This window comes from Cololabis saira, chromosome 13 (assembly GCF_033807715.1).
Source record: "Cololabis saira isolate AMF1-May2022 chromosome 13, fColSai1.1, whole genome shotgun sequence".
NCBI lineage: Eukaryota > Metazoa > Chordata > Actinopteri > Beloniformes > Belonidae > Cololabis > Cololabis saira.
This window is the reverse complement of record NC_084599.1, coordinates 22,338,881-22,361,944: the sequence shown is the minus strand read 5'-3', so window position 1 is coordinate 22,361,944 and position 23,064 is coordinate 22,338,881. Positions and strand designations below refer to the sequence as shown.

General features: G+C 40.9%; 1 protein-coding gene across 1 annotated transcript in view; it reads right to left on the bottom strand.

Moving 5' to 3' along the window:
• insrb (insulin receptor b) overlaps positions 1-23,064 on the bottom strand; it is an 83,804-nt gene that overhangs the window by 9,729 nt on the left and 51,011 nt on the right. Inside the window, exons 3-18 of the mRNA XM_061738306.1 lie at positions 18,137-18,345; positions 17,917-18,050; positions 10,177-10,316; positions 9,939-10,083; positions 9,638-9,852; positions 8,879-9,005; positions 8,320-8,570; positions 7,697-7,864; positions 5,945-6,143; positions 4,593-4,731; positions 3,986-4,139; positions 3,526-3,674; positions 1,427-1,583; positions 1,066-1,162; positions 850-917; positions 506-735 (exon numbers count right to left, since the gene is read on the bottom strand). Of these exons, the coding sequence (XP_061594290.1) occupies positions 506-735; positions 850-917; positions 1,066-1,162; positions 1,427-1,583; positions 3,526-3,674; positions 3,986-4,139; positions 4,593-4,731; positions 5,945-6,143; positions 7,697-7,864; positions 8,320-8,570; positions 8,879-9,005; positions 9,638-9,852; positions 9,939-10,083; positions 10,177-10,316; positions 17,917-18,050; positions 18,137-18,345 (2,582 nt within the window). The remainder of the gene's footprint in view (positions 1-505; positions 736-849; positions 918-1,065; positions 1,163-1,426; positions 1,584-3,525; positions 3,675-3,985; positions 4,140-4,592; positions 4,732-5,944; positions 6,144-7,696; positions 7,865-8,319; positions 8,571-8,878; positions 9,006-9,637; positions 9,853-9,938; positions 10,084-10,176; positions 10,317-17,916; positions 18,051-18,136; positions 18,346-23,064) is intronic.

The window sequence follows — 23,064 nt, the reverse complement described above, 5'->3', positions numbered from 1 at the left end:
AGTCAGGCTGCAATTCTGCTGGACAGAGATTAAGGATGAAAATGAAAAAAAAAATGCAATTCTTTCCCAAATGCAGTCTGTTCTTACTCTTTTCAAGAGAATTTATCCACAGTTTACTCTACAAAGCCCTTTGTTTGATCCTCACTTTGTTTAAAAACATACACCGATGGTAATTGATTAATTGGTTCTGATGGATGCTGACAAATGCAGAAGGAAAAAAGGGCCTGGCTTTTAAGGTAGATGGATAGAGTCAAATTATGTCTGTATAAACAGTATCTTGTGAATTTTTTGTACATCTTAGTTGAGAAGAAGTTGATTCAAATAAAAAAAATGAAATGTTCCGATACCTTAACAAGATGTTTACAGTTACGCTATTTAACTGTTGCTTTATATGTTCTAAAATAAAATTATGGCAGACTCTATTGTTTACTGAGTGTGAGTGTTTGTTTTGGAGTCATAATGTGCCTGAGGTGAAAAAGATGGCAGGATGAAAAGTTGGTCGTACCACATGGTGACAGCTGAAGGCTTTCATGACTGAAGCTTCGTTGAGGAACTCGATTCTCTCACGCAGGCTGGCTGATTCGTTGACCGTCTTGACAGCTACGCGCGTATCGGGGTCTCCCTTGACAATGTCTTTGGCAATACCCTCATATACCATACCGAAGGAGCCCTGACCCAGCTCTCTCAGCAGCTGGATCTTGTCCCGCGGCACCTCCCACTCATCAGGAACATACACTAAACAAAACAGACACGTGTAAAGTTGTTTGGGATTTTGTCTTTAAACACGCTACATTCATTATTTCACAGTCAGCTAAAATACAAGCAAATACAATCTTATGATATTCTTACTGTCGTTGGCGCTGAAATATTCAGGGTTCGGTGATGTGATGAGATCTCCCAGCGGACCTTCTGTTTGCCTGTAACAACCACAGAGCATTAAGTTTTGCAAGCGTGTACTGAATTACTTTACTGTATCTTGTCGTATACCATGCAAACCTACCAAGTTAAAATTATTTTAACAACTGTATTTAAGAACTGTGCAGATTATATATGAAAGGACTTTACCTCTTCTTGACAATCACAAAGACTCCACCTCCCACAAACAGCAGCAGGATGAAACAGATGACCGGACCACTCACGATCCAAACTAAACCCGAATGGGCTGCAGAAACAAAAAGTAATGGATGCTCACTTCAGTCAGAGAACTAACGAGTTTTAGAGTTTAGTTAAGCTGTTAAGCAAAATAATATCAAGAATAGAACAGACCTGAATTGTTAAATAGTTTGTAAAAAAACAAAGGTTTGTCAAAAGTTGAGTGAAACAGTTGCTCTAATCACCATTGTGTCAACAGCAACATGTGTGCCGTCTAACGCAAGCTGACTAACCCTTTACATAAAAGTTATGAAGTAAGTAGTTCCAGTCTTACGGTTGGGCATGTAGAAGTAAGTAGTTTCTGTGAAAGAGCCATTCCCAGCCAAAGAGGTAGCCCGGACCCTCACGCTGTAATTTCCAGGCTGTACAAGCGTGAGCTTCGTGCCGCCCGTCTTGAGGTAGGCCGGCCGCGAAACACAAACGGTTTGAGTCTGGACCAAAACAAAACACAGTATAACATGAATTATGAGTTGTTCTAAATAGTGGTTTAGGTTAAAAGAAAAAGTTTCACAACTAAGCTGTGACCTTTCAGGTGTATAGAGGGAGGAGTCAGATTCTGGTAATGATGTTAATACATTTCAAAAACTTCTAAACTACTATTGAGTCCCGCAGTTCATAGACCTTATGTCATAAGTGAAAGTTCCCAGAACCTTTGTTGCAGGAACCTTTAGGTTCTCTAACAGGGTCGAACGTGTCCTTGGCCCCTTCAGTCAGTGTGTCTCCATTATACTGTACCCAAGAAACAATACCACAGCCCACCACAAGGTGGTGGTAATACACATTTGTTGCTGTTTGCAAACGGCACGAAAAATCTACCGGGAACTCCCGCTAGTGGAAACACGTACTTAAAAGTTCCATCATATGCTGATTATTTACATCTCCACTGCCATTTAATGATCTGTGAACTTTAAATCAATTAGTTCACTTATGCATGGTAGATGATGTTAGACTTCATGCACTCGATCAAAATGTGAGACTTGCAAGCCTCACCAGCAGTTTGAAAAGACTCAAAGTACAGTATTACTCGCATAGAAGGAACTATTCAGGGGCCAAATAACAGCTGGAATAAATGATTATGAAATTATTATTATTCAAAAATATTACATCTTCATTAAAACCCTTTCCTTGTGTTGGAAAAGCACATAATGCCTCCAAAGGGGTTCAGAGGATAGACTTATCTCACCTACACCATCCTGTGAGATTTGGGATTCAGTGACAGAGGACAAGAGTCAAGCTTCTGCCTCCAATGCCATGAACCCCAGCCTCTTCGTTAGGAATTTAGTTTTTAATTTGAAAAAAAAAGCATAAATGTGTAAATAAAAAAGAGAAATAATGAAACACTCAGCGTAGTACCACTGACATGCATCAGTCAGTTGCTGTGGTGCATGCTGGGAAGTCATCCTGTGCACTTACTTCAGAATACAAAATTAAAGCACAGAAACTTTGAATCTTAGGTAAAAATAAAGATTTTTGCCCGTCAACAAATAACGCATTTTAATCCAAGTAAGTAAAGAGAAAAAATGCTTCACAACATTTTTAATACTGTATATATAAAAAACATTGACTAAACAAATGTGTTATTGTTTCTTAATGCATTTTGTGTGTAAAAAAACCCCCAAACAAAATACATTAAGTAATATAAACTGAAAACAATATTTTCAAAAGCCATGAAAGTCCATATAAATTATAAAAATCCAGCTGAGTTTAGCTGCAGGCAACTATTGTGAACCAACCCAATAATTAATTCAAACCTTCAACATGCTCTTAACATTGCTTTAAATAATTCTATATGTTTGGGCTGCAGGGTGCGTGCGGTGTCTGGTTTGTTTTCAGTGCAGTGCAACAGAGATGTCGCCTGAGAAGCAAATCTTTTCCTGCAAGTGCATTCTAATCCTCCCTCCTGCCTCTGTCACTATGGTAACAGAGCTGATACTGGCTCCTAAGGTCAGGCTATGCAGCAAAGAATAGCAACCAACAGTGAATTTCCACATTTACATCAAGCAAGCAACAACAACAACACTTAGACACGCACACTGTTGCGGACAAGGTCTGAGGCTAGCAAACACAATTAAATTTTAATATGAAACACACAGTAGCAGACATCAAATCCCAGAATGGTAGTTTTGGGTGGTTGTCGTTTCCCTTTTTTTCCCCTCCTTTTTTCAATTCTGCAGCATGTACAGCAGAACGTTCATTCGCTTTTCTGAGTACCCCTCCTGTTTACTCTGCTGTGTTAGTTCCTGAGCTTTTCCATCACATATAGTTTATTAAGATAATTTCTGATGGCAATTGTTTCCATAACCTTTCTACCCATTCATTTTGGCACAGAGAAAAAAATATGCAACAAAACATTTGCCGATTGCTGATACTGACCTCTGAGTCTCCAACCTTCTTGTAAAAGACCTCATAGAGGATGATGAGGCCATTGGGTGAAAGAGGTGCATTCCACTTAATGAACACATATGGAGTCTCAGTTGTCATAATGTCATGGGTCACCAGACCTGGGATGTCATCTGCTTTCTCTGCAGGTAGCATGCAAAGAAAAGGCCAATTAAAACAGGTGCCATACAAATAATTTCCACATTGACCATGGTGAAGCTAATTATATCTCTGGCAACAAAGAAGCTGCTATTCAGATCTTTTTGGTTTAAAATGTAAACTGTATGTATTTAGGTTGCAACAACAAAGCCATCTAAGGTAGACGTTGGGAAGTATCCAACAGATTACTCAGAACCTAGTATGGTCAGGTATCTAGTATGTTCAACATCTTGTATTCTTCCTGTTTTAATGTAACGCATCATGGTTGTTAGGTTAAGAGTGCATTAGTCCTCACCCTCTGGCATGGTCCGGGCACTGACATATGTTGCCATGCTGCATCGTTTGATGTCTTTGGGATGGTTGCAGGCCATGATCTCGATCTTGTAGCTGGTGAAGTGGTGCAGGTTGGAGATGACAGCCGACTCCTTAGTAAACACCTTTAACTCCACCTGAGCAGAGAGGAAAAATTGCTCCAGTCCTGCCAATAATTTATAGTTTTAGCCAAAACATATCTTAACTCCCTGTGTTCCACTTCACACTGAAGTGATGTCAGTAATGTTTGTGCATGTCGTTTTTAAATTTTATTTCATCTACTATTCTGAAACACTACATGCAGTGACCTCTTTGGCTGTGATTTCAGGCAAGAGTAAATGCAATGTGCTACGTGCAAAATACAGAAAATAATCTGAGAAATAACATATTTAACCTTCAAAAATAGCAATATTAAAGCCAAAGTGAAAAAAGTATTTACATTTTGGGAAGACTGAATTTTATGTAATTTTTTTCATATTTGACACGGTTCTCAAAACTCCTCCAAACAGCAGGACGGAAAACTAAGCAACTACTTTTGCATAGGAAATACAGATAGGCCCGAAAGGTAAACATCACTAAGAGCTTGAGACCTTGGATCCCTCTTCATTCTCATCTTCATCTTTAGGGAATGCGGTGGTGGAGTCTAAATGCAGATTGGGGATCGAGGCAATAGAGAAAGGAGGCTCGGTGGCGTTGGCGACCCCTACTGAACGTCGTCGACGAGATGGTCTATAGGAACAGATCAACAGGTAAAGAATTTACAGTTAGCGTTGTCATCAAGATAAAATACAAACATCACGAGCTGCAAATAGAAAAGTCAAAGCATTTCATGGATATTGAACAGCTGCAGATTACAGATGGAAGAGCTGTGTTGATCAAATGGTTGACTTCTGCCATATTAACCTTTTACAGAAACAAAACCAACTTTATGACATTTATCAACAAGTAAAACCTTGTGTCTTGCTGCGGGAGCAGCGACTCTCCACCAGGTGGTGCCAGTGAGCTGGCGCCGGTGTACTTTCAGTACAGTCAACAAAGAAGGCCACTCGCTCAAACCACAGCAAAAGATCTTCTTTCAAAAATGTCCACAATCACATGTACTTAATCAGCGCACAAACTGCTGCCCTGAGGGTCCACCTCTGTGCTACAGGGAGCTGAAGCTGAACCAAAACTTATTCATGTTTTTTTTTTTTTACTTCATGAATGGAGTGAGTACAAGGACTTCTGAACCGAGACCTCGGCGAGTTCAGAAGCATGTGCTCAAAGTGAAGCTGAGCCATGCCTGAGATTGATTGTTTTGTGCCTCCAAATGGCAGTCTGCATGACCGCTCCCCTGACTGGCATCAGTGATAATGGGCACAGTAATCACTCCCCTGGGGAAGTAGAGACAGGCACTGTGGGTGTTTGTGTGGTGCGCCAGGGGAAAAGGAAGGGCACTGGAGCCCTGACTCTCAGCACGTCCCACTTGAAGCCCCCTCTCACAGTGGGTGCCCAGTACAAAAACACAGCTCTAAAAAAACTTAAACAAACGCATTCAGACAGATGAGACAGAGTTGGCTTCGAGACGCACGTTGTGCTGTCTGGGACAGACAAGGAGGGATCTAGTCTGGCTGGAATGAGGGGCCCACCAGTCACAACACAAACAAACAAAGCTCTTGGAGTAGTGTGCATGCACGTGCGATGAAATCTGTATTTACACAAGTTCTTTGAAAACAAACAGAAGTTGATAAAAGTGATGTAACTTGCCATAAGGTAGGTGATTCCAATAAATAAATGGCAGCTTAAAGAGCTATTTGCTTGTTTTAACCGTTTGGCTCTAAAAAAAAAGCTAGAACAATAAAATAACAATGAAAAAAAAAAATACTTAAAACTTTACTGTCACCCTGAAACACAATTGTGCATTTTGAAAATGGTGTTCAAAGGTGTTGAGTGAGTTATGCACCTGCTCTCAAACACTTCATTGTGCAGGTAGTTCTCAAAAGTCTTGCGGTACTCGATCTCCTCCTGCTCCTTTTTCAACTGACTGTCCGTCTTGGGGCAAGCGCAACACCTGCCCCCCGAGGTGGGCTCATCCGTGTGGTTCCACTTCTGCTCATCCTCACTGTCCAGGTGGGTCGGGGTCCGAGACGGCAGCTTCATTCCTGGACAAGGGGAGACCAGCGTGAGGGAAATCCAGACCAATCCAGACCAACAACTGACCTATCTCTGAGATCTGCAGATGAGCCAGTGGCTGCTGAGTATCAGCGGAACGAGGACGTCACAGAAAAGCATCACTTGTTTGATGGAGTTTATGCCAAAAAATAAATGTAAAAAAATTGATACGTCTTTGGGATTTGACACACTAATTCCAGGTATCCCCTGAAGATGGGCAGTGGGGTTTGTTTTATTACATTTCCTAATTCCAAAATAAACATCATTGAGAAAAATGACGCTACACGTCAACTTAAGTTCCCACTTACAGTCCAGAACATCAACAAGGATGTCTACATTTATTCTAAGGTAATAGTAATCAAAGGTAATCAAAAAAACAACCCCTAACTTAAAGGAGACCTATTATGAAAAGCACGTGTTTTTTCTTGCTTTAACATGTATAAAGTGGTCTCCCCTCACCCTGCCAACTCAGAGAAGGAGGAAAGCAACCAAATTCTGCAGTGTCTGTACAGCCGCCCGGATGAGCCATCCAGTGTGATGTGGCTGCTACGAGCCGTTCAGATTCTGCTCCCGCCATTACGTAACGACGGGAGCGATTTACATAGGTTGGCCTCCGATGCGTGAAACCACGCCCACAACTAACTCTGGCCGGAACAATAACAACAACTCCGCCGGCCAGAGCTTCCGCCATTTTCTAGGCGTCATTCAGGCAGCCAATCAGCACAGAGCCTCATTATCATAGCCGCCCCGCCCACTCAGAATCCCACATAGATAATGAGGTTAGAGAAAGGGAAGCTGCAGAACTGGCTCAGAGGCTGAATTTCTAATTTATTTAGAAAAAAAAAAATCAAAAGCTTGTTTTTAAGACATTCAAGGCCTGTTTAAAATAGGTATTAGATGCCATAATAGGTCTCCTTTAACTCCCCTTACATTACCAAAGGTTTTTTTATTGCAATTGTTATGTAAAAACACAACCTTTACCTCTGATAAGTTAGCGAGCTCACCATAGAATTATCCATCATTGATCGTCTCTAGTTGACCTCAGATGATGGAGCTAATGACCACCAGATGCAAAGTTATAACTAGGTCTAGTGCTTGGTACCTAATAATAGATCTGAGGTTTTGTACCACAGTAGATCTAAAATTATCTCTTTCCAAATTAAACTAAAAGTAAATTAATTAAATGTAATCTTGCCCTACACTGCATGAGCAGTGTTGAACCTGAATGCTGTAATTTGTGATTGTGACGAGCGTAAAATTAGACTTCTCCGGCTTGCACGGTCATCTGTAAACCCATGCCTTCAATTTAAGACACATTAACCAAATGTATCTATTATAAGATTTGGTACAAATCCCTCCTTGGCTTATTTACGTCTCTTTTGAAAGCTAGGCAAAAAGTGGCTCCAAACATTTGTCTAAATCATCCTCTGATAATGTTTTTACAAACAGACAGTCACCATTGTGACACTGTAAACAATGCAGATAGTTTGAGTTTGTAACAGAAACTAGGAAGGGGGGAGCAATAGGAGTAGTGGATCCTGACCTTGTAGGCAGTAGTCAAACTTGTACAGGTCACTGTCCTCCTGCTGCTTACGACAGATGACCCGGTAGTGGGTGATGTTGCCATTGGGACTGGTGGGAGGCTTCCACTTCAGGATAATCTGAGAGGAAGAGTTGGACGAGGAGATGGGGTCCAGAGGCACAGAGGGCTCTGAAGGGGATAAAGTAATACAGTGAGCCACAAATCCTTTAGTCTGAATAGATAAAATAATGTTGCCCCTCAAATCACTTGATGGATAACAGTCTGGGAAATCAGCACAGGTGCAGACACAGAGCACTCCAGCAAAAACCATTAACAGTTGGCTCAACTTTTACTGGCCATCCGGACTATGTTGTCATGCAACACTTATGCCGTCTTCTTATTTTTCTGCTTTATCACAAGTTAACATCTCCTTTAAAAGATATCTTCATTAAAATGTTTTTAATACATAAAAATGTGCATGACATGAGCAGAGCTTTCAAATATTCACTGTTTTGCTGGATGTCAAAAAAGAAAATGTCAAAAACTGTGACTGTCTACATCTGTCTGACTGCAAAGTCAGATATTCTCGACAATTAAGGTCAGAATTAAAAGGGGAAAAACTCCAAAACTCATGTTTGACTCACTGGAGGCACTGGTGCGAACATAAATGATCTCGCTCTTGGCTCCATGAACCTGATGCTCATCGGATGCAGACAGCTGGGTTTTAACCATGATGGCGTACTGTGTCCAGGGTTTCAACGGTCGGATGAGGTGGGCTGGATCATCTGCTTTCTTGCCATCAGTTGAGCGTTTTGGTGGCTCGACATCGGCAATCACCCAGCTGTTAGAGCCACAGGCGTCCTGTCCGTCAAACTCTGTAACATTCTTGTATGGCCTGTGGCAAGTGGGAATAAAGTATTGAATATAACCAGATGAAGATATCAAATTGAAATCAAGTTTGGATGGTGACAAAAGCCATTTAGTCAAAATCCCTCATAAAAAAAAAAAACAAAAACCAAAAACTAGAGGTTAATACAATTCTGAATGTAAGGAGTTTAGTTTGGGAAACATTGAGTTGGTTGAGTTACTGATTAAACCTTCAACAGTAAGAAAGGCAGCAGCACCATGAACCTGGCCACCTGTGACAAAACAATCCAAATGTATTTATTTGTGCTGTGATGTGGGAAAAGGGAATTTACTTACGCCTCTTTGTAGAGAACCATAAAACCCAGCAGGTCTCTGAAGTCTGACGGCCAAAACGGCTCCCATTTCAGGATAATCATGTTGTATGAGGTCTTGATCTGGGTGAAATTCAGCAGCTTCGTCTCACCTGAAAGACAAAACCAATAATCCTCAACACAAGCTCACCACAGAGATGTTTCTCTTCATCTGGATTCAATTTGATTTCTTTAATATAAAGATTAGACTTTTCTGAAAAAAATTGTAGCATTTCGGCATTTTGTCTAAGAAAAAAAAAGAATCGCTTTTGAAAAATTGTAACTAATGAAGTTGAGTTGAACTGAAAAAAACATGCATTAAAGAAGTTTGAAAAACAAAAAAGTAACACATTTTAAATTGTTTAGGTTTTTTGGCATCAGTTTGTTCAAATAAAAGGTTGGCAAAGTCAAAGTCCGCACAGGAATCATCTTTATACATTTTTTTGGAGCCCAGGCTACTTCTTGGCAATGATGACATCACAGTGCCATGTATTTACATATAGCCTGCTAAGCGGCAGTTTGGTACAATTTTAAAAGAAGAAGCTGCCTAGCACTCGAGAATCTAATGGGCAACTTTCTTTAAAAGCTGCCCATTAGACAGGTGACGGTAACAGCAAGGATCTCACAGTGCTGTGCAGCAAGAAGACAAAAATAACTGAACTAAACAAACCAGTATCAAAATAAATAAGAGAAAGATGACAATCAGTAGTCACAATCACAGCACTTTACAGTTTGACATTCTTACAGGAGGCTTGGTCTCCGTTGGTGCGAACAGCGATGTCATTCTTCTGGTTGCGTTCCTTTGTTCCCGTTACTTCCTCCATTTTTTTGATTTCGGACATACAGAGTTTAGAGTTGTACAGAAAGAACGTACGACCCCGCTGGATCGTCAGGTTGTGCTTGGACCAATCCCACAGCTCCCGGAGATTCTGGTTGTCCAGTGCATAGAAGGCATAGAAACTGAAGACAAAGAGGGAAAGCAGGTTAAGAAATTCACCCTGATGACAGATTCAAAAATGAAAAGAAGGGAGGAGAAGAGAACCTACTCTCCCTCAAGATGCTCCCCTTTAATGACACGCAGTTTCCGTAGGAAGGACAGGGAGACCAAAGCATAGGCTCTGCGTATAGACAGGTAACCTGTGATCTCCTCAATTTGTCCCAAACTAGCCTCCAACTCAGCTGCGATGTTATCTGCGGGAAGAGAGACAGCCGGTCCCCATTAGATGCACCATCACACCACAGAATTAGAAGGCAAGGCAGAAGATGGTCAATAAGACTACTTACTCCCTCCGCGAATTTTGATGATCATGTTGCCATGAAGAACCGTACACCCTTTGAGAGCCTGGGCTGACGTCACGGAGTCAATCGTCTTATTTCCCACACACAGTTTAGGACACAGGCCTGCACACGGTGAGCAGGTCAACCTAAAGAGAGACACGGAGATTCGTTCAATGTTTAATTCCTAATTAATCAGTCATCATCCATGTCTCAGAGTTCATTAAAATTGACCATAAATGTGTTAAAAAAAAAAAAAGTTATGTGTCAATTTGTGGATGTGTTGCCCAGTTACATTTTCAGTGTACGTAATCACACCGTTTTTTGTTTCAATTTACCAATTTTTTTTCCCCAATTATGTACAATCCTAAAATACCACAGATATTTTCTGCATGAAGTTATCAGAGCTGGAACGGAGCGGGACTGATTGGTACGAAGCAGGAATGCTCAGTGACGTACTTGTGTGGCGTGGGCTGGGACCGCGGCTGACACAGCAATCTTAAACTGTAAGGCACAGTCTGTACTGTGGAATTTAATTGATATACATTTCATCTGGAATCTGTTTTTTTCTGCAGGCATCTGCCTTCATATTTGTGATTGTTCTGACTCTCATATTTTTGTACTTTGTTGCCTTTCTTCCACACTACCAGTTGACCGTTAGGACACACGTTCCCATTCACATGTATGGGGAAGTGTGTCCAACTGTTTGGCTGGTAGTGCATACAAAACTATATAAATTTGTGAATTAAAATCGTTATTTGACTGTAGTGAATGTCAAACATGCTCCCAATTAATGAAATGGTTGAAAGCTGAATGAATTCTGTGCTGCAACAACACAAGAAACTAGAAACCTAAACACTGGAAGGCCTGACATATTTAAAGATGAATCACTCTCCAGTTAATTTTGATAAGTACCATTAATAAACAAATACGCTTTTAGGAGTAAACTCTGATTATACAAGCTGTCATCCACATCTGTGCCTCCTTGACATTTATTAGTACAGAGGCAACATGCATGAATGCGCAAAGAGAGCACAATCACAGACAAACAAAACAACAAGGCTGAAACACCAGCTGCGGATCCAAACAAGCTTTCCTCTGTTTCTTTCTCTTGATTCTGTCAGCCACTTCCTCTCCCTGCAAACATGTGCTCCTGCACTAAATCTCACCCACATTCATTCACAAAAGTTAGGAGTCAGTTAGGAGTCAGTTACACGCCGCAGAGAACACAGATTGATTCACAAATTGAGCACTATAACTTTCGAAACCTCAAAGTAAAAAAAAAAAAAAGAAATCAGATGAGTGAGCCAAGAGATGACACAGAAAAAAAGTGTTTAAAAATGAGAGTAAAGCATAGGTGAATAGTATTTTAAATTTGGCACGTCAGAAAAATAGCTAGTTCTGCTTACCAAGATGGTTAATAACTTTAACAGGTATGAAGTATATAATATTAGTATTCAAAATTATAACAAACATGAGCAGTGTTTTCTGCTCTGAAATGCTGGGGGCTTGTCTGCCGACAATCATTAATGAACCACAGCAATGGTGCAACAACCAAACTGTTGAGATTTGAGAGGAAAAATGCAAAGTGCAGATTAATTAAATATTTCAGTTGGCTTCTAGCCCATAATGACGAATTAAAATTTGCAACTTATACTTTCAAAAACGTCATCAACAATCTTGCCAAGCTGCTGCGATTGTGAGCACGCCAGCGGGAACGCAATGAAAGCTTGTGTCCACTTATCCTATCTTTTTTTCATGGAAAGGAAGCATGGATGATACCTATGTCTTCTTGGGAAGGCAGATTGTAAAAATGTCAGACTTTGTCCAACTTTATGCTAAGTCCAAACCGTCATCCAATCAGAGTAGACACCATCCCCTACATCACTGCATTAATAGGAAGCCACTCTTTAGGTCCGTTGGTCTGGTGGTAGTACCAGAGTCACCTATGCAAAAACTACAGCACCGAAACCACCGGGGAGAAGCTGATGGTTGCCGTGGCAGATTCTCCACTTCTTTATGGTTCCTTGCTACCTGCCGATTAGAACCAAGAGTTGAAGGACGAGGCTTGAAGGAAGATGGCTTGAGAGTGGAGGTTGGTTCATTCAGCATGAATCCTAATATATGAGCTGGTGTTAAGACCCACCGCCGTCTGTAGTTCTGCATTTTAACCTGGCTTTTCATAAAATAGAGTTATTCTCGTCCTCTTTCTTCTGCGTTTTAAGTAGTTAGCCCAGGATCATTAAAAAAAGAGAGAAAAGATGGATTTCTTTGATAAAGGCCTAACTGTTAGTAGGCTCACTCTGATTTTAATTTGATGTTTCAGTAACGCATGTTATAATCCCCTTTCCAAGGAAACGTGCACGCACGCACATGCGCGCACACACGCACACCCCTATCGGCTCCGGCGAGCAGATACGACACTCACAGGGGTAGGTTTTTGATCCTGGTTTGGATTTTGCTTTCCACTCTTGCTGATCTGCGTGACTCGCTCCTCTTAGTTTCAGTTGTCTTAATGATTCAAATCAATCAAAACCATTATTTTGACCACTTGACTTCAGGTGGGTGGAAACTGTGATGAGCTCTGCAAAACACCAGTGAATAATAACCAAAATTCAAGGGTATGTTGCATCTTCTCCCACATGGAAAACTGTATGTTCAGCTCCTCAATAGTAACGCTCTAGTTGCAGCGTAGAAAGGGAGAATGTTTTGGGCCGTTGTACTGAAAACACAGACACGGAGGCAGACAGGCCGGGTTTAACGGCAGCTCTTAAAGAGACAGTGTTTATCTGAACTCTGTGACTCCGACTCTGGAGCCTGTTAGAGCCATCGAGAACTGAGGCCGCAGCTGACGCTCAGGTTTGGTCTCGGCCCAACCCTGAGCGAACCAGACCGTAGCTGTACTACTGTGCTGTCACTTTGTCCAGAAAAGATGAGCAAACTCTTCTCACAGTAGACAATAGCCGACGGAAAAAATACACAGTTAAAAGAAAACCTAAAAAAATATATACATATATTAAAAACTGAAGTAGTTCCCATACAGCAGGGGAAAAGTATTTAATATCTAGTAATCAAGAATTAGATTAAATCAGAAGAGAAAACCCAAACGGGAGACATTTGGTTACTAAAAAAGAAATCAATTGTCCTTATATGAATAAGAAAGTAGAAAGTAACTTCACACTTGACTATCCAGCTTGAGGAATGTTGTTATTGGATGCAGCGTCGGTGAGAGCCTGATGGAAATTTCCAACCATATTGAACAACAAAGGCTATCTTGGTTGCTTCAATGATATTAGAAGAAACTGACAAAAGGAAAGATTTACTATTGCAGTTTCCTGGCGTCACAGAAAACAACAATGACGCAAACCGTTGGGCCCCTGTGTTAATACACATTAGTGTGAATACTACTAATGGTATCCCTTATTTTTGTGGGAACTGGACAAAATGACAAAATGCCCATTTGAACATCAATCATTACATCTTTCAGTGAGGACATGTTTCATTCGGCAGTGAGTACCTAATTATGGTTTAAAGTTGCAATTGTTTTCTGGAAATTTACTCTAACACAAGTTTATGTACTCTAATATCATGGATATGAAACTCAGTGTGTGTAAATGTGTATGTATGTCTGGTGTATGATGGATGTGTGTGTGTGTGTGTGTGTGTGTGTGTGTGTGTGTGTGTGTGTGTGTGTGTGTGTGTGTGTGTGTGTGTGTGTGTGTGTGTGTGTGTGTGTGTGTGTGTGTATCCGGCTGCATCTTCTGCCAGACTAAGCTGCTGTGATGACGCTCGTTCCTGCTATAACTAAAACAGAAGCAGCAAAATACACACACAGAGGCCAAGTCCTCATGAAAAAGAAAAGTAATGTTTTTAATCGCATCACATGTGTGCACACAGAGTGCTGCTCAAAAGGTTTAAGACACTTTAGAGATTTAGCTTCTTAACTCTCCACGTAGAAGCAGAGAGGCACAAGACTGAATCCGAAATTCATTGTTCGTCCCAAATATGTGGGTAGAGTCGTACAGAAGAACGACAGAAAGCAACACGGAGTCTGGAAACAGTCAGTATGGTCTCCACAGAGTCATGATCTCAACATCATCACATCTGCCAAGAACCTTGACAAACTGCACGCAGGAGAATTGATGTTGTTTTAAAAGACAAATGTGTTTTTGCCAAATGTTCTAGCTGGTCAGGTTTTTCTGTTAACTGCATACGTCTCTTGTAACTCAGTTATATATTTAGTAATATATAAAAAGCTAATGATATTGTTTGGGATTCATTTGAAGTGCCTAGAAGTTCTGCAGATGCATAAATAACAACACACATAAAGGCTGCTAGTCTGCCTTATTCCTACGAGTGATGAGCCCCGATTTAGAAAAAGCTTTCCCTGTAGGCCTCGACAAAGTCAATATCCTCTTTACAGTAACAGTTTTGTGCTGAGAACATCCCAAAGCCTTCCTCTTAAAAACAGGTGAGTTAATGTAATTGTTCTCTCTTTTAATGGTTTATTTGATTCAGCTATTTAAGGCACTATTTGAGAATTGTGATTTAAAACAGAGGTTTACGATTCTTTAACGGGATGAACACTGAGGCTGTGAATGGTGTGTGTGCAACTGCACTAGGTGTTTTCACTGTATATAGAGTGTGGGTGCTTAATTGCTCATTGCTCCTTGTTTGTGTTCACAGCAAACTGGCAGATGGGTTCAATGCAGAGGTCAAATTCCTGTATGGTAAAGAGGACGCTCAGGTAAATGAAGAAGCCGTCTTCTCCTCCTGCTCCTAATTTCTGCTAGTTGCATTAACAAGAACAGACGTAACATGAATTCTGTGGTTTATTAGATCAACAATGACATTTTATATGTGGATATTATATTTAAAAGACCCAAAATGGCTTTGTTTTGTTTTTACAATTTTAAAGAAAATTATTTTCACTCAACCTGGTACTGTTGTTTATGTCGCAATACATTATGGGTAATTGTGATATCAGCTGGAAGCTGCAACAGTGAAGTAAAATACAACTTCCATAAAACCTCAATATGAACCCCAAGTGCACCAAAAACTTTGAAAACAACACAGAAAACATAACTAATTGTAGACTTAGATGAAGTTGAGCCTAGAAGGTATGTGAAAGGGAGGCGACAGCTGCCTGTCAGTGCTCATAAAGCAGATTTGAACATACAGAGCTTCATCTTCTCTCATCAGCTGATCCAGGCAAGAACATGACAGCCAGCCAGGGAGCTTGGCTTGAGTGAGGACAGTTTGAGCTGGATGTTGCAAAGACTCAAAGTGCACAGACAGTTAAATTAAAGCCCATTCCATGAGTGCTTCCTCATCAACCAGAGCTATTTAGGAGTGGGAACTTAGTAAAAACATTGATTGCATGTTGATCCACCGACATCCACAAGCAGTTTCTTTACAACACCTGTAAGGTCTTTGTTAGTGGAAGTTGACAAATGTATTATATCTATGAAAGGATATGTCGAAAGAACCCAGGCACAAGTATTAGCCTCTTTGTTCCATCCGTTTTCTACACAACCTTTAAAGACTTGCTTATTACAAAGACCAAGTCTGTCTTCATTTTTCTTCTTGCTGGGCTGACTGGGCTTTTTACAAGTTGAGCTGAACTAGCAGCTCCCATGAGAGCAGTTTTGTCACATCAATGTTTTAGTCGCATGAATATTTCATCCATCCTGCTGGAATAAAATATTATTCTGATTTGCCCAAGCCTCGTCTGTGTTTTGAAAACAGAAGCGGGTTTAAAACACAATACTTGGCCTCAAAACATGTACACACCATCCTCGCCCAGCAGCAGAAACTGAGACTAAAAGGATATGTTGATTTTTCACTTACCCAAGTGCTCACAACTGCAATAATTTAGTTGCATTTTGTGACCACTCTTTGGATAGAGAGACTAAATTTAGGAAAAACTAGGACAAGTCCAATTTGGAATTGTGTCCATTCTTGAAATCATTACAGGTACTAAAGCAGGATGAGATAAGGTAACGTTAGGTAGAGTCAAGGTTGTTGGGCTTTTTTTTCTTAATAAAGTACAACTTAACTTTGCTTGCCCGTATGATTTTTTTAAGCATATTAAACACATTTTGGCCTGATGTACGTATGCTTTTACCTTCATAGCCTTGAGTGCTGTCCACATTAGTATCAGTATCTTCAAGACAGAACCGAATGCAGCCTTTTAAAATCTATTAAACCACTGGTCAAAATTAGTATTTCACAATAAAAGCAGTTGGTGTAACCTAATGGTTATACTGTATGTATTTTTATATGTTGTGTGTGTGTATGCTGAAGGTTTTGATGAACAGATTTAGATTCATGTTTTCTAGAAACCCCTAAAACTTTAGAAAGCATTTAAAAAAGGTCTGAAGAAATTAAAGTAAAAGAGTAGATAGATATTTCTTCAAAATTGTCTGTTTAGTCTCTCCAGAAATGTAGCTGGGAAACATGTAAAAATGTTGTTTTGAAGTCCTTTTTCCTGTGGTGCACCTAAATGTCCAGTGTTTCAGTTTTCAGAGGCAAATCCGAAAGTGTTGCTCGTGGAAAAGGTTAGGAATATTGTATCGTACAACGACAAGAGTCCTTAATAAGGTAACGTCCATACCTGTTGACAAAACTGTGTGACACTTGCTTTTAAATTTAAGACAGTTGGCTGACATTTTCACTCAGTTTAAGTTGCAATTAGGTCATTTCAGCATACATACAAGACCTCTTTATATCTAAAGTTATTAAAAGGGCCATTATTTCACTCCAGTGAACCCTTGTGCTTAGTTTCCAAAATAATCAAAACTCTGTGATTATACATTTCTCTCTGTGGTGGTAATGTTTCTGACCTCATTACAGACTCGAGCCTTAACAAGTTAGTCTGACGTTGTCACATAAACATATATGATCTACATACTACAAGTATGCAGGCTTTTATGTACTGCTAGGAACAAATCCTTGATTTGTGGCAACAGCTGGGTAGAGGTTTGACATCATGCAGCTATGTAATCACAAAAATAAAATGCATCTGTATTAAAACACCGGGGAGTCATTTGCAGAAACTGAGATTAGAGAAAATATTTACAGATAAAATTATATACCTTCCTTTCTGTATGGAAACTATTTGGTGCTGCATCATAAATCATGCATACTTAGTAAAGTCATATGATATGCTTCTTGTTAGTGACTCGTATAACGTAACTTTTGGGTGAATTGTCACCAAATAAATACAAGCTATTAAAAGCGAGAACCTAAGCTGCTAATCCAGCTTGTATTCAAGTTTTAACAGAGAAGCAAGTCATAGCTGGCCGGTAACTTGGCATCAGCCTTTCCTCGCACAGCATGCGTCACCGTTGCTCGCCTTTGCACAGTAATACTTTACAAACAGAGGTGGTGAGCTGCTTCATGCGCTCCCAAACTGCAAGCCAGCGTCATGGAAACAGAAGAGGGCCGACAGCAAGGCCGTTTAAAACAGCCATGTGAAAAGAGCTATAGATATTGACAATATCCAGATCCATGCACTGGCTTTTAAAAATGTCTCTGATATGGACCACAGATGTGAAGACATGTTTCTAGTGGATGGAACACCAAAGTAATCTTCCTAACCGCCTACGATGATGGTGTCTTTAATAGTTTAAGATGACTTCTAAAGTTTACTGTGTTCAGTAACCACAACGCAGCTAGTTCTCTTGTGTTGATGGTGGTATTTAAGATGTGTGTAGGTGTGTGTCTTTATGTGTGAACCACACATACGTAGTGGAATTTAGGGTGGTGTATCCAGAAGGACACTCTGGAATACAGGCCCCATCGTGGATGACGTATTCAGAGCAGCTGGCTTCCCGGTCCTGGTTCTGTTGTTTAAGCTGCTTACATTGGTTGTGAAGTTCCTGAATTATAAACAAAGACAATACATGGACTGTGTAAGTCAAGCTGAAGAAAAGTATCTGAGTGTAGACTTTCACCTATTACCAACCTGGCAGAAAGCAAGGCTGATGCAGCGCCAACCCATGAAGACATAGTATCCAGGAGGACATTTCTCCACGCAGGTGTTCCCGTGCTGGAGGTTCCTGCAGGCCACACAGCTGCTGGCGTTGCCGGGCTCAGAACAGCCCCCCAGACACTGGTCATGGCAGCACTGGCCCTGGAGGCTGCACGCGCTGTGCTTACATTTATCCAAGCACACTGAGGAAAAGCAGAATGACGAGAGAAATGGGAAAGATGTGTTAATATCATGTCAATACATTTCACTGTGATCGTGTTGCACTAGCGTAACCAGGGGTAAATTATGATTTAGTTTTTCTGTGGAAACAAAGCATTTTAAATATAAAGAGCATACAATTTGCTGATAGGCACATATGTTGTTTTTAACAACACATTTTCCAGACAGTGAAATATAAATCGACGCCACATAATCAAAATGATAAATAGAAGTGTGTTGTTAATGCACTTAAACGTAACCATGAGTGCACAGACCACGTGCAGCTAAACCTCAAACATCCTGGATGCTTTTTCAAAAATGTTCTTGTCGTGACTCGATATTTACATCTAAAATATCAACAAAAGCTTTCATTACCCTACGCAAACGTATACACAATCACAGGACCTTCAGTATCTAACTAGAACAACTATATCTGGGGAGAAGAAGAAAAGAAACTCTCTTTGAAAAGAAGTGGTTAAAATGTCATCTAACATTCACTGGCTGTCCACTGACTGTCCACCTCACACCCACAGACATGACCATCATCATTACATGCATTGCACTAATCTAAGCTTTCATTTGATCTATTGGGAAAAAATAATTTGGTCACAGAGCGTGATTATCAATTGTGATCAGATTAGCAGTCAACTCTGACCTGCGCTCTTGATCTGGCTGATACTGGCTTACCATGGGCCAATTGACTCATTAGATCTCACATTAAGGAGAGCGCCGACCTTTACATGATCCGCACATACAGGACTGTCTCAGAAAATTAGAATATTGGGATTTTCTGTAATGCAATTACAAAAACAAAAATATCATTCATTCTGGATTCATTACAAATCAACTGAAATATTGCAAGCCTTTTATTATTTTAATATTGCTGATCATGGCTTACAGCTTAAGAAAACTCAAATATCCTATCTCAAAAAATTTGAATATTCTGGGAATCTTAATCTTAAACTGTAAGCCATAATCAGCAATATTAAAATAATAAAAGGCTTGCAATATTTCATTTGATTTGTAATGAATCCAGAATGTATGACATTTTAGTTTTTTTAATTGCATTACAGAAAATAAAGAACTTTATCACAATATTCTAATTTTCTGAGACAGTCCTGTACAAGCTGACCACAAACCCAATAAAGACTCAACATAAGTCACTGGCTACTAGGTATTAAATAAGTGATTGAATTTAGGTTTGGTTTGAATGAAAATTAATACTAAATGTTAGTAAACAGATCTAGAAGGGAAGCAACTTACACTTTACAAGATTTCCAAACAAGTGCAGCAGCTATCAGTGTACAGGGTTTAGGGGGAGAAAACACTCAGACGAAAAATCTCTACTTTAAAGATCTTACATTGCAATCCCATTGGAAAAGCAGCAAAATGTTTTGTCCAGATTTTATGACCAACTGAATTTCTTGCCCATGACTGCGATTTAATTACTGTCTCTCATCATGTTTGGCACTGTCAGCTCTGATATCACTCAGCTAAACCAGACCGAATAAAAACCTTAAACCTTTTAAAAGACAGTTATTTAAACCTGGATGAAACAAATAGAAGGAAGTTTGCCATCTCAAGTAAATGAAGAAACAGTCTTTATTAATAAATATTTAAAAAAAACAACACAGTCCTGTGATATCTGAGTTTTAAATCTTATTTGCACAATTATACGCAGGGGAAAGGTTATTTGGGAGTATATGACACTGTTTATAAGGTGTTTGCCAGTATTTTTGGGATGGCATCTCTATGAGGCAATCACATAATTTTTCACTGGCAAGGATAAACCTATGACCCTCTCTCACTGCACTGGAAGGCTGCCCGTTGTGCTGCCTGAGTAGAGGCAGAGAGGACAGACGGGGTTGTGGCAGTCAGGGGAGAGAAAAACAGGGGGATAATGAGGTTGAAGCAAAGAGCAATAATAAGGGGGGCAAGGGGTTGCATCTATGGAGAGGGAGAAAGACTAATGCATGAACAGAAAAAAAAAAGCGCATATCCGACCTCTGTGGTGGTTCATACAGGGCTCGCTCCATTGCGTTTTCTTTACTACGAGCCGTAAACTCACCACACCACACAATCGTTTCCTACACGCATAGAAAAATGCATAGCTTTTATCCAGCCCTCCCCCTCCCGCTTGTCTGTTGTCTGTACATGCTGTAACCACGGCATCGCGCAACAGAGCAGGCTCCCTGATCCGGTTCCAGCCAACGATCCATGTCGGAGTGCCACTCCAGCCCCAGATCCACCCTCAGCTTCAGCCAATGTGTTTGCTGGCTGGGGGAAGCAGCCATTCAGTGGCCTCTTCCATGTCAGGGAGGAGAGACGCCCAGGTTTAACCCTGGCTTTGCTGGGGCAGACAGGGGGCAGACTCGCCTAAGAAGCCAGCGTGCCAGGGAACAATCTACTGCTGCTGCTGCTGTGGAGGGCTCACAACAAGCTTAATGCAGGGACTATTCCAACACAGGAGATGGGTGAAGCTAGTGAAATAATCTATCCTCAAATCCTTTTAATACAGAAAGAGGAAAATGTGGCATTTGTGTTTTTCTGCTCATTTGTCACGGGTATAGGAGGTACAAACAGAGATCTCTAGCTCCTGTGTCTCAGGTACTACAGCAGAATAACACCACTACTGCAGCAGGATTATTCCCCATTCTGCTCACGCTAGCTCCAAGCTAGCTGTTATGCCAAACATGCTCCAGTCTGCTCACTCATTCATTCATCCCCTCCTCCTCCTCCTCCTCCTCCTCCACTGTCCTCTCTACCCCCCCCTCCTCTCAACCACAGCCTCACCCGGCCCTGCACCACTATCTATCCCTCTATCTGCCTGCTTGCCTTTCTAGGCCACTCAGCCCCTCCCACTTTCATTCATACAACGCCTTGTTTTGTTTTCATCCAGGCTGGCTTTGGAGGGGGGAGGAGGGAAGGAGGGAAAGAGGCATGGATGGAAGGATAATTTCACTGGCACTTCAGCGACAAGAGAAGGTGGCAGTAGTATCCTGGAAAGGTTATCTCTCATTAAGATAAACACACACACACACACCCTCACACACACACACACACACACACACGCGCGCACGTCAGCCCTTGCTGTCATTCAATCATTTGCTCGTCAACCCCCCACCCCACCCCCCACACACACGCAGTTCCAGTAAAGGCTTTAAATGCAAAGCCTGATCAAAGGTGTGTTGTGTTTATCTTTGATTGTGCCATGGCAGTAAAGAGCCCTGGCTGCTCCGTCCCCGGGGAAGAACATGGGAGAAGTCATGCAGCCAATAGCGTGCAGCCACACACTGCAACACTTCCTGCTCTTAACACATAAAACCTCCCCTTTAATTGGCAGTGTTGTCTAAAGGCAAAAGTGCTGGGAACAATAACAAACACATTTTTACCCCAGAGCCATTTACTCAGAACACATGCACGTACATGCTCTGCCATCCTCTTCCACACATACACACAGCTGCTGGATGCACGTTTACTATATTAGGCCATGGTGGGAGTCCTACGCTTCAAAAGCTTTGCTATAAATGCTCTGAGTGAACTGATGTAAGACTTTTGCCTTCAGACAGTTGGAGGGAAACAAGCGAGAGAGGAGGGGAAAGAGTGTGGACAAGAAAAATGACTTTTCGAGAGGTGGGGGGCATCAACATTCATGGAAAAAGAGAGCATAAACAAATACAACCCATTCTGATGGACAAAGAAATGACAGCGGGGGAAATGCAGTGAGAAAACAACAAAATGCTAAAAATGTCTTGGGAAGGAGGAACCTTGTGAATGTTCAAGTAAAACTGAAAGTAGACCTTCATGCAACGACAATTCCTCACAGGGATAATCAGATACCCATGTCCGGGGTTGCCTTGACTATATCCAAATCGATACATAATAGCCCCAGATCTTTACCCCAAGCCAAATTAATTACCCCTCCGGTGGCCACAGATAGAGCTGTAGGACACTGTAGGACACTGTTATGCTACACCATACATCCACTCCACACACTAGTGTCTACATCTCTCTGAAGCCTAAGCTTCAACCACTAACTTGGGATAGTTTTTTTTCCACAGGTCCAGGGTGGAAAAAGCCATCTCAATTATCAAAATGCAGATTATTCTAAGTTCCCAGCACTTACACACTACACAGCAATATAAAACAAGCTTTAGCTGTGATGAAAGATACCTGCTTACCATAATTTCTCTGGAACTGATTGGCACTTCCTTAGAAACGGATCAATGAATCAGCAATCGCAGAGTAAGCAGACAAGGAGATAACAATCAGGAATAACAAACTGAAAGTAGAGCATTACCAGCTCTGCTCCTTTTCTGTCAGCTGTATTTATATATCCCTGTAGATCTGTCACCGGGACAATGACAACGACAACACTTTGGTATCTCTTTACAGAGTAAGCATGACTCACACACACACACTGAGGCCTGAATCCAAACGAGTAAATGTTTGGATATTTAAAACATGCCTGTAGATCAGCTCTGTGCTGGGGCTCATCACTTTATAATGCCTTTACACACTGTACATTATTTAGCAAGCCATCCTTTGCAGGCAGGGGCAGAAAACGCTCCATGTCAGCTAAGACAATTAAAAAAAAAAAAAAACTTATAAAACCTGCACTAGGGCTGGGCGATATGGACCAAAAGTCATCTCTCGATATTTTCTAGCTAAATGGCGATACTCGATATATATCTCGATATTTT